General features: G+C 38.4%; 1 protein-coding gene and 1 pseudogene across 1 annotated transcript; both read right to left on the reverse strand.

The window, feature by feature from the left end:
- Positions 1 to 5,505: 5,505 nt before the first annotated feature.
- Positions 5,506 to 8,438, reverse strand: LOC127115749 (uncharacterized; annotated as a pseudogene).
- An 857-nt stretch (positions 8,439 to 9,295) lies between these two features.
- On the reverse strand, positions 9,296 to 11,673 carry LOC127106743 (uncharacterized). The gene is made up of 4 exons (XM_051044052.1): positions 10,846 to 11,673; positions 10,295 to 10,737; positions 9,445 to 10,147; positions 9,296 to 9,340 (listed from the first exon to the last, which is right to left on the reverse strand). The coding sequence occupies exons 1-4, from the start codon at positions 11,671 to 11,673 to the stop codon at positions 9,296 to 9,298; spliced, it is 2,019 nt and encodes a 672-aa protein (XP_050900009.1).
- Between the last annotated feature and the right edge of the window lie 449 nt (positions 11,674 to 12,122).

The following is a 12,122-nucleotide window of genomic DNA, read 5'->3' on the forward strand; positions in this document are numbered from 1 at the left end:
GCATCGGGTTTCTTTTTTTTGGATTTTTCGATTTTTTAACATAAACCGTGAACAATACGATTAAACACACAATACAGAACATAAAAAATGCGAGAAAGTAAATTATTACAATACAGTTAGCTATGAATAATTAGTATTACGAATAGTTAGTGGAGTTAATCGAGCTGAAACTGAAACGAAACGGTTAGTAACAACATAAACAAATATAAAAAAAACAATATAAACATTTACTTTAGACAAAATAAACATTTAATTAAAATAAACATTTAAACAAATAATTAATTTAACTAACATTTAAATAAAACATATATGCAAAATAATAATAAAAGATAAACAATATTTAGTAAACAAAAGTAATATATATATATATATATATATATATATATATATATATATATATTATATATATATATATATATATATATATATATATATATATATATATATATATATATATATATATATATATATATATATATATTTAAATTTATATTTTAGACAATAAATATATAGTAGACAAAAAATATATATGTACATTTAGACAAATAATATATAATAGACAAATAATATATAATAGACAAAGATAATATATATATATATATATATATATATATATATATATATATATATATATATATATATATATATATATATATATATATATATATATATATATATATATATATATATATATATATATATATATATATATATATATATATATATATATATATATATATATATATATATATATATATATATATATATATTTAAATAAATAATATATTAAAACACATGTCGGCAAGCCGGAACTTTGCCGATTTCAGAGATAAGTGAAGAATATTACCTTGTGTGAAGAGGATGAACTTCTGATCGTTCAAATGATCGACCGAAAGCTGGAAACCGTCACCGACGCAGTGTTGGCTGCCTTCGTGAGTACCTGACTTCAACGTCGCTTTTGATCGGTGAAACGACGCCGGAATGAAATGAACCTTGGATATTTGTGACCTGGACTCAACGAACTTCAAAGATATGAAATCGGTTTTGTGTTTCGGTGAATAATCGGGACGATTTTGGGTTACCGAAAATGAAGAACAAGTGAAATACGATAATGCTTTTGGAAAAATATTTCTTTTCAATTCTCTGTTTCTCTCACCACACGTTTTTTTTCTTACTGATCCACCCTCCTCTTCCTTTTTCTTACTAACAACATCTATATATATATATATTTAGATTACTTAAACAATAGGAAACCTAAAAAATATCTAACATAAATTAATAATATATATTTAGATTACTTAAACAATAGGAAACCTAAAAAATATCTAACATAAATTAATAATATATATTTAGATTACTTAAACAATAGGAAACCTAAAAAAATATCTAACATAAATTAATAATATAATTTATATATTATATAATAATAATAATAAACTAATATAATATTAATCCTTATTAAATAAACTAATTAACAACTAAACACAATTAATATTAAGCACAAATAATATTAAACGGCACACGATTAAAATACGATAAAATCGAGCGACACGAACGCGATAAAAACGATGACAATTTGCACAGCAAAACAGACAAATTGATAAAACCAATAAACCAGTAAACCGGTAAACCAGTAAAATCAACAACACGACTCAAACAGACTCGATTAAATCACACGGCACAACACATAATTAAATAAACAACCCTAGGCAATAATAAAATCAACACGACATCACGAAAACGCTGACAAACACAATCACAAATAATCGGACAATACGAAAACTCTAATATATTCGAAATACAGTCAAAATACCGACAAACAAACAATTAAATAGATAAAAACGCACAAAACCTAATCGAAGCGATGCCACGCACAAAAGAGATAAGCGAGATAAATACGAGGCAACGATATCGGCCAGGTTTTGCTAAAACAACGAAATACAACGCGGTAAGCAACGAAAACACACAAAACCTAATCAAACCAGTTGTCATGCGCAGTTTAAGAAATTGAGATGAATACGAGACAACGAGATTAATCAGGATATGGTCAACAAAACCAAAGTCAAATTTTGGGGTGCGACAGATGCCCCTATTTAATTAACTTAGGCCAGATAGCCGGAGGCTATCGAATGGCGTAAGGTAATTAAATATGACAAACGCCACAAAATTTGACCGCAAATGCATGTATGCATGATGCAAAAGACAGACAGACACAGAGACACAGGAGTGCAAACTCTACTGAGGAAGGACATACACCGACTCAATGCATGAAGGTAAACACTGAGAATACTCAGCTGGGGAAGATTCACTACCTATTCATAGATGGAAAATAGGAGGAAAAGAGATATCGACTCAATGTTGACGATACATCACTATCTCATAGATGAAAGTGGGAAAAGATCAATATAACAAGAGTACTGATGTGACAGTACATTACCAACTCAAAGATGGAGGTAACAGAAAAGATGAATACCAACTCAAGGATGAAGGTATAACAAGGGCATAATAAGAATCGAACTGCGTTAACTCATGGTTGACAGCTCACTACCCACTCATTGATGAGGTAAACAGGACATGCCAACTCAAAGTTGAAGGCAAGCTTCAAAAGATTGATAATAACACTGCTAGGGAAATCAAATTCCAACTCATTGATGATGGTGTAGGTGAAGAATCAGATCTAAGGATCATTGTGCAGACTTACAGTTGAATGCACACTACCAACTCATTGATGAGGTAGACAGAGAAATGCCGACTCAAAGTTGAAGGCAACCACCGATTCATTGACAAAGGTGTTTAAAAGAATTTAGAACATATTCTCCTGGAGATGTTTATCATTACCAACTCAAAGATGACGGTGGAAGGACAAAATGTACCTAACTCATAGATGAAGGTACTCCATCAACTCAAAGACGAAGATGGAATCGGAAGTTATCTGTGCAGACTCAAAGATGAAAGCACACTATCAGTTCAACAAGGATCAAACATACCCTCTCATAGATGAAGGTACTCCATCAACTCAAAGACGAAGATGGAATCACAGGAAAATGTGCGAACTCAAACATGAACGCATACTACCAGCTCATAGATGAGGGCTCACTATGTACCTAAATCATAGATGAAGGTACTCCATCAACTCAAAGACGGAGATGGAAACATAAGAAAATTGTGCTGACTCAAAGACGAAAGCACGTTACCAGCTTAAAGATGAAGGTAACAGGATAAAGTGTACCTAACTCATAGATGAAGGCATTCCATCAACTCAAAGACGAAGATGGAATCAAAAGAAACCTGTGCAAGCTCAAAGATGAATGCACACTACCAGCTCATAGACGACGGTACTTCACCAACTCAAAGACGAAGGTGGAATCAAAAGAAATCTTGCTAACTCAAAGATGAATGCATATTACCAGCTCAAAGTTGCAGGTACTTCACCAACTCAAAGACGAAGGTGGAATCAAAAGGAATCTGTGCTAAACTCAAAGACGAAAGCACGCTACCAGCTCAAAGTTGCAGGTAGAACCATGGAACTTTCTGTGAGGATGTTATCAACTCATAGATGGAGGTAGTAATTAATTTATCCGAGGGATAACAAAGGTTACCACTCATGGATGTAGGTAACTCAAGTTTGTAATGGGTACCAACTCAAAGATGAAGGTATAAAGGACTTGGACACAATATCTGTCATGTCTGTTTTACTGAATGAGAGTCACAAAGACTATATTGTTGCCTTCTTTTACTGGCAATTTCTGAGCTTTATCTGGAGACACGAGGTTCAAACTAGGATAGAACTAGAATGAAACGGTCAAACAAGACTTCAACTGAAGAGGAATGAACTCATCAGGATTTACAACTGAAACAACCATCTTCCACGAGGCATAGATCTCTGTGGGGAACATGACCAATAAAAGGTATTTTGCTGCTTATGAGGATACTCTATATGGAGAGATTGACTCAACCCACAATATAAACAAGGAAACAAGGTGCATATGAATGCAAGCATGATATGTCATAGATATGCATGAATATTTAGTAATGAATGCATGATGGACAGACAAAACTAGGAATAACTAAAAATGTTAACAGCTGCATAAGGACTTGCTGGAGATTTGCACTGAGACTCGTTGGGGAGTAGTACAAAGACTTGCTGGGGAATTGGTACAAGAGCACCATATCCAGGTTTCTTTAAAAGTCTGTCTCTGCTGAGGATTCCGTAGAATAATGGAGATGCCTTCTACTTCAAAAATGCAGGAGATTCCCTGTGGTTCTTGAATTTGTGAGGTATATGAGGATTGGACCTTTCTGAGGACTCCGCTGGGGATACAAGGTGTTATCCTCTGGAAATAAGATGATATTGTAAGAGAAGTCCTGCAATTCTTGAATTTGCTTAAAATGCAACACACTCTTCTTTACTACAAAACATTACTGAGGAGGAGACATATCCTTCTATTGAATGGACAGAGAACAACAGGAGATTCCCTGTAGTTTCTGAATATCAACTTTCTTCACTTGCTGAGGGATGGAGACCTCTGTATTACTCCTGCTCGGGGAAATCAAAGCTTCCTTCTCATCCTCTGCTGGGGACATTGTTGATCCCTCCTTAATAAATTACTGGGGAAATACCTGTAGTAATCCCATAGGCCAAATCTGTAACTTAAAACCTGGATCAAAGTCTTCATGATCAATTAACCGGGGAGTCTTCATGCCCCAAGTGAAGGGAACAATCTTCTTGAAATATTTCTTGCATGATCTCTTGAGGAAAACTAGGAAGCAAAATTGGGGATATCCAGAATCACAACCTCTGCTGGAGAAATATTACTGCCAAGACACCTGTGGAGATCTTTTCATCATATACATATGAGGATAGTAACATGAACATGTCTAGTTGGAATCACATGATTTTAGAATTACTGGGACCGCATGTCTAATCCTTTTATTGATGTCCACAAATCAAAGTAAATAATCTTTATAGTTTTCAAAAACTGTTTTTAATTCAAAACTTTTGTTTCAAAACATATCTGTCAAAGTAAAAGAACTTTCGTAAATTGAAATGAAAATTAAGAGTGCCAAGAAATATAGAAAGGCTCAAATTGATTTGATAGGATGGTAATCAGCCAACAACATGATTCCATATATCTTTACAAATTGGAAAATGGTAATTTCGTGGAAAAAGGGTACGTTGAACTACAATGACATCATTCTCTCTTCCACTTTTGAAACCTGTATTGCAGCCTTAAGAAAGTTGGAGAACTGTTGAAAATATTCTGATACTTCAATGATCTTGTCTCCGTTATGCAGTTACTTGCCTGAAATCCCTAACTTTTGCCTAGATTTCCCTTTCGGGTTTTCAATCTACCGGGATAATATTTTCTTTGTTTTTTATGTCTCTAATTTTTGCCTGGACCGCCCTTTCAGGTTTTCAGTCCACCGAGACGCTCATTTTTGCCTAAGCCGCCCTTTCGGGTTTTCAACTTAGCGAGCTGTTCTTTTCATTTTTTAGGCGAAGTATTTCTTGACTGCATCTGTATTCACGGGACGTGGAAGCTCTTCACCATCCATGTTTGTAAGAATTAAAGCACCGCTTGAGAAGGCTTTCTTGACAACATAGGGTCCTTCATAGTTAGGAGTCCACTTGCCCCTAGAATCATTGTGAAATAGTATCATCTTCTTGAGTACAAGGTCACCCTCTTTGAATTCTCTCGGCTTAACCTTCCTATCAAATGCCTGCTTCATTCTCTTTTGATATAACTGTCCATGGCACAAGGCAGACATTCTTTTTTCTTCAATCAAATTCAACTGATCGTATCTGCTTTGACACCATTCAGCCTCTGACAACTGAGTTTCCATTAGTATCCTCATTGATGGAATTTCAACCTCTATCGGTAACACAACTTCCATACCGTATACAAGTGAAAATGGGGTTGCCCCAGTTGAAGTACGGGCTGATGTTCTATATCCGTGTAGTGCAAAAGGCAGCATTTCATGCCAATCTTTGTAGGTAACAACCATCTTTTGAATGATCTTCTTGATATTCTTATTTGCAGCTTCAACTGCCCCATTCATCTTGGGACGGTAAGGAGAAGAGTTGTGATGCTCGATCTTGAAACTTTCACATAATTCATCCATCATTTTGTTGTTCAGATTGGAGCCATTGTCAGTGATGATCTTGTTTGGAATGCCATATCGGCAAATGAGATTATTTTTGATGAATCTGACCACCACTTGCTTTGTCACCTTTGCATACGAAGCTGCTTCCACCCATTTGGTGAAGTAATCAATTGCCACGAGAATGAAACGGTGTCCGTTGGAAGCTTTGGGTTCAATCATACCGATCATGTCAATGCCCCACATTGAGAATGGCCAAGGAGCAGAAATCACATTCAAAAAGGTTGGTGGTACATGAACCTTATCAGCGTAGATCTGACATTTGTGACACTTCTTTACAAATTTGTAGCAATCTGGTTCCATGGTCAACCAGTAGTAACCAGCTCTCAACATCTTTCTTGACATAGAGTGGCCATTTGCATGAGTACCAAAGGACCCTTCGTGAACTTCTTTCATCAACATTTCTGCTTCCTTTTTGTCAACACATCTGAGTAAGACCATGTCATAATTCCTCTTATAGAGCACATTCTGATTAAGGAAGAAACTGCCTGACAATCTTCTCAAAGTCTTTTTATCTTTTTCTGTTGCTCCAAGAGGATACTCCTGAGTCTGAAGGAAATGCTTGATATCGTGGTACCATGGTTTATCATCAAAACTGGCCTCAGCTGTAAACACATGTGCTGGTCTATCAAGTCGCTTGATCACAATTCTGGGTACTTCGTTTGGAAAACCCACTTGATACATTGAAGACAACGTAGCTAGAGCATCCGCCATCTGATTCTCATCCCGAGGAATGTGATGCAACTCAACCTTGGTGAAGAAAGTCAACAATCTTCTTGCATAGTCTTTGTATGGGATCAAGCCAGGGTGGCGTGTTTCCCATTCTCCTTTGATCTGATTGATAACTAACGCTGAGTCACCATAAACAGTAAGATTTTTGATGCGGAGGTCAATGGCTTCTTCAAGACCCATGATACAGGCTTCATATTCAGCAATGTTGTTTGTACATTCAAAACAAATTCTTGCCGTGAAAGGAATATGAGAACCTTCTGGAGCGATAATGACTGCACCTACTCCATGTCCATAAGCGTTGGAAGCTCCATCAAATACTAAACCCCATTGAGAATTGGTTCAGGTCCTTCTTCAGGAAGTGGCTCTTCACAATCTCTGGATTTTAGGAACATGACATCTTCATCAGGAAACTCATCCTCATTATCATTGTGATCTTCAACGGGTTGGTGAGCAAGGTACTCGGCTAACACACTGCTCTTGATAGCTTTCTGGGTATGATACTCAATGTCGTATTCTGATAACAGCATCTGCCATCTTGCAATCTTACCAGTGAGTGCAGGCTTCTCAAAAATGTACTTGATTGGATCCATTTTGGATATCAACCAAGTGGTGTGACTTAACATATACTGCCTCAATCTCTTAGCAGCCCAAGCCAATGCACAACATGTCTTCTCGAGTAAGGAGTATCGTGATTCACAGTCAGTAAATTTCTTGCTTAAGTAGTAAATGGCATGCTCTTTCTTTCCAGTTTCGTCTTGTTGACCCAGAATACAACCCATAGAATTCTCAAGCACTGTCAAATACATAACCAACGGTCTTCCAGCAACAGGTGGTAACAAGATAGGAGGCTCCATGAGGTACTCTTTGATACTGTCAAATGCTTTCTGACAATCCTCTGTCCAAACACAATTCTGACTCTTTCTCAGCAATTTGAAGATAGGTTCACAAGTGGCAGTCATGTGAGAAATAAACCGGGATATGTAATTCAATCGTCCTAGAAAACCTCTCACTTGCCTTTCTGTTTTTGGTGCGGGCATCTCTTGGATAGCTTTTACTTTATCTGGATCAACTTCAATGCCTTTTTGGCTGACAATGAAGCCCAAGAGTTTACCTGACCTGACGCCAAATGTGCATTTGTTCGGATTGAGGCGAAGACGGAACTTCCTCAATCGTTGAAACAGCTTCAATAGATCTACTAAGTGACCTTCTTCTGAACGAGACTTCACGATCATGTCATCCACATAAACCTCAATCTCTTTGTGCATCATGTCGTGAAAGAGCGTTGTCATGGCTCGCTGGTAAGTAGCACCTGCGTTCTTCAACCCAAACGGCATCACTTGATAACAGAATGTTCCCCATGGTGTTATGAATGTAGTTTTTTCCATGTCTTCGGGAGCCATTTTGATCTGGTTATACCCGGAGAATCCGTCCATGAAGGAGAATATGTCAAACTTTGTTGTATTGTCTACCAACATGTCAATGTGAGGCAGGGGGAAATCATCCTTTGGGCTTGCTCTATTTAAGTCACGATAGTCGACACACATTCGTACCTTCCCGTCCTTCTTAGGAACTGGCACAATATTTGCTATCCACTCTGGATACACTGAAGTGGCAAGAAAACCAGCATCTATTTGCTTCAGAACTTCTTCTTTAATTTTGACGGCCATATCTGGATGTGTTCTTCTTAATTTCTGTTTGACCGATGGACATTCTGGCTTCAAAGGTAGCTTGTGCTCTACGATGTCAGTGTCGAGACCAGGCATATCTTGATAAGACCAAGCAAACACATCTACATACTCTTTCAACAGGCTGATCAATTGCTCCTTGACCTGTGGGGATAACAATGCTCCAATTTTGACTTCTTTCACATTTTCTTCCGAACCCAAGTTGACTGTTTCCAAAGGCTCCTTGTATGGCTGAATAGTGTCTTCTTTATTTTCAAGCTGGCGGGCGACCTCTTCTGGAATCTCATCCCATTCTTCCTCTTCAGCTTCGAATACAGAATGTTCAAAGTTGGGAGAGGGCATGATGTCATTGTGTTCAACGGGTTTAAGTAACCTGTACAAACAATTGTTTTTAGAGGACTGACCATGACATGCAAAAATGTGTTCTTTTTAAGGTTTTTTTTTGTGTTACCATTTTCCGAAAAAGCTGAAAAGATAAACGGACACAAGTGTATAGGAACACAAAAGATCTTTTTCATGGATAGTACGTTTTTGACAAAAGTGCCCATTTTACAAAATTAATGCTTCGCGCTTTGGGCTAAAGCGGAAGATTTTTGAAAACTGAAAAGCTTAATTACTTTGATATGTGGACACAATGTGGGATGTCAACTGCGGTCCAGTTCTTCATAACTACTCCTGGTGTCACAAATCTGGGGCCTTCGTCTTCTGTCTTTCCCTCAAAAGTATCCTCCTCCACTGCTACCATGTTGATAAACCCACCGCTGTGAAAGATATCTTTGAAAGGTCGCACCACTGAAGTCTGCACTTGTTTTCCATCAACAAAGCCTAATCCTGCATGGTTAACGTTTTCTGGCAACTCTATCACCTTGCCCCACATTTCTGTAGGACCTGTCTTGACAATCTGCTGGGCGTCTTTGAATGACGCGATTGAACCTTCACTTTTCTTGTAATCATCGATGGTCAGGGCCTGAAATGGAGTTTGAACAGCCGTCTCGTCTACTTCTATCACACTAAACAATGAAAGGTGGCTAATCAGCATAGCCTGCTCCCCATTAACCGTCACTATTTGCCCATTCTTGACAAACTTTAACTTTTGGTGTAACGTGGATGTAATGGCACCCGCCTCATGAATCCATGGGCGTCCGAGCAGACAGCTATAAGCTGGCACTATGTCCATAACCTGGAAAGTGATCTGGAATACGTGAGGTCCAATACCAATAGGCAAATCAACTTCTCCAATGACTGTTTTTCTTGATCCATTGAACGCTTTCACAATAATTCCACTGTGCCGCATTTGCCCCCCTTTGTACTTTAGCTTCAACAAGGTAGACTTGGGCATGACATTCAGAGATGAACCGGTGTCAATTAGGATATTAGACAAAGAATCCCCTTGACAATTGGCTGAGATATGGAGAGCGAAGTTGTGATTCTTTCCTTCTTCTGGCAGTTCTTCATCACAAAAGCCTAAGCCATTGCACGAAGTGATGCTGCCTACAACATTGTTGAACTGCTCTGCTGTTATATCCTGTTCTACAAAGGCTTGATCAAGCACCTTCAGTAGTGCTTCTCTGTGGACAGCTGAGTTCAATAATAAGGACAGGATCGAGATTTTTGACGGTGTCTGTAGCAACTGATCTACCACTTTGTAGTCACTGAGCTTGATAATTCTGAGTAGTTAATCTGTTTCTTTGTCAAGGGTTGAATTGCTTGTTTGCCCTTCTGCTTCTCTTGTCACTGGTACCACGACTACTGGATCTTTCTCAACATTTCTACTTGGGATAACCGGCGGAGCGAACACGCGGCCACTGCGCGTCATTCGGCTATTTGCTGCGATATTGGTAACTGAGGCTAAGGTTTTAATCTCGACCTCTTTACCGTTCTCAATAATAGTTGCTGCATAGCGGTAGGGGACCGCTTTATCTGAAGTGTAAGGCATTGGGCCCGGAGGGCAAATCACCACCGGCTCCCTCGGATGATAAGCTATCTCTACTTTCTCTGGAATGTTGAAGCAAGGAATGATGACATTCACTTCTTGTTCTTGTGATTCTGGAGAACTCACTTGTCTAGAAATCTGAATCAAACCCTGATCAAGGACGCCTTGCAAATCATCTTGAATCTTCCTACAACCTCTTGAATTGACTGAACATGTACCACAGATCTGGTGGTCATGTTGGAATAGACCATGAGCATATAAAACAGAATGAATTTCAACCAAAGACCGCCGAATCTCCTCTATCTTCGTAACACGTTATTCATTGAGACAAACTTCTATATTGTTCACTGATGAAGGACCATGACTTGGCATTGGATTGTCCTTCACATTGGGACCCATGTTCTTGAAGGTCAGGATACCTGCTCTTGTCAACTTCTGTACTTCCAACTTTAAAGCAAAACAGTTGTCTAAGTCATGACCTGGAGCATTCTGATGAAAGGGACAAGATACCTCTGGCTTGTACCACCAAGGTAGCACTTCTGGTACAAGAGGTCGTGGTCGTGGTTGCACAAGGTTTTTAGTGATCAAAGCTGGATACAATTCTGCATATGACATTGGAATTGGATCAAAATTGGTTCTTCTTTGCTGCTGTGGTGGACGTTGTTGTAACTGATGTTGATGTTGTTGAGGTTGATGTTGTTGCTGATACTGAGTATTCTGTTGGAAGCGGTTGGTACGCTGCTGAGGGTATTGGACTTGAACTGGAGCAGAAGTGATTACTGGAGTCACGGCTGCTATATGTTGGTGTTGGGAATGGTAAGGATAATTGATCCTTCTTGGATGATTATAGGACACAACATTAGTTTCTTGTTCCTTCTTTTTCATAAAACCGCCGTACCTCTTTGCCCCGCTTGAAGATGAACTTCCTTCTCTGACTAGACGCCCTTCTCGAACTGCTTCCTCTAAACGGACTCCCATGTTTACCATGTCAGTAAAGTCTGTAGGAGCGCTTGCAATCATCCTCTCGTAATAAAAAGTATCAAGAGTCTTTAGGAACACTTTCGTCATCTCCTTTTCTTCCATAGGTGGAACAACCTGTGCTGCAATTTCGCGCCACCTTTGCGCGTATTCACGGAATGTCTCCTTTTCTCTTTGTTGCATGGACCTCAACTGATCTCGGTCTGGCACATTATCAAGGTTGTATTTGTAATGTTTGATAAAGGCCTCGCCTAAATCGTTGAAAGTCTTGATCTGAGAACTGTCTAATCCCATATACCAGCGTAAAGCTGCACCGGTAAGGCTGTCTTGAAAACAATGAATGAGCATCCTTTGGTCGTTGGTGTACATTGACATCTTTCGCACGTACATAACCAAATGGGTCTGTAGACAAGAACTTCCTTTGTACTTTTCAAATTCTGGTAGTTTAAATTTTGCTGGCATCCTTACGTCTGGAACCAAACACATATCATTTACATCTCTGCCAAACAGTTCTTTCCCACGAAGAGCTTTTATCTCTTTTTGTAATTCCGCAAACTGATCCTGGAATTCATCCATTCTATCATTGAGACCAGGATCCTCACTTGGGGTAGGGCCGTGATAGACAGGTTCTC

The sequence above is a fragment of the Lathyrus oleraceus genome, chromosome 1, assembly GCF_024323335.1.
Source record: "Lathyrus oleraceus cultivar Zhongwan6 chromosome 1, CAAS_Psat_ZW6_1.0, whole genome shotgun sequence".
NCBI classification, from domain to species: domain Eukaryota; kingdom Viridiplantae; phylum Streptophyta; class Magnoliopsida; order Fabales; family Fabaceae; genus Lathyrus; species Lathyrus oleraceus.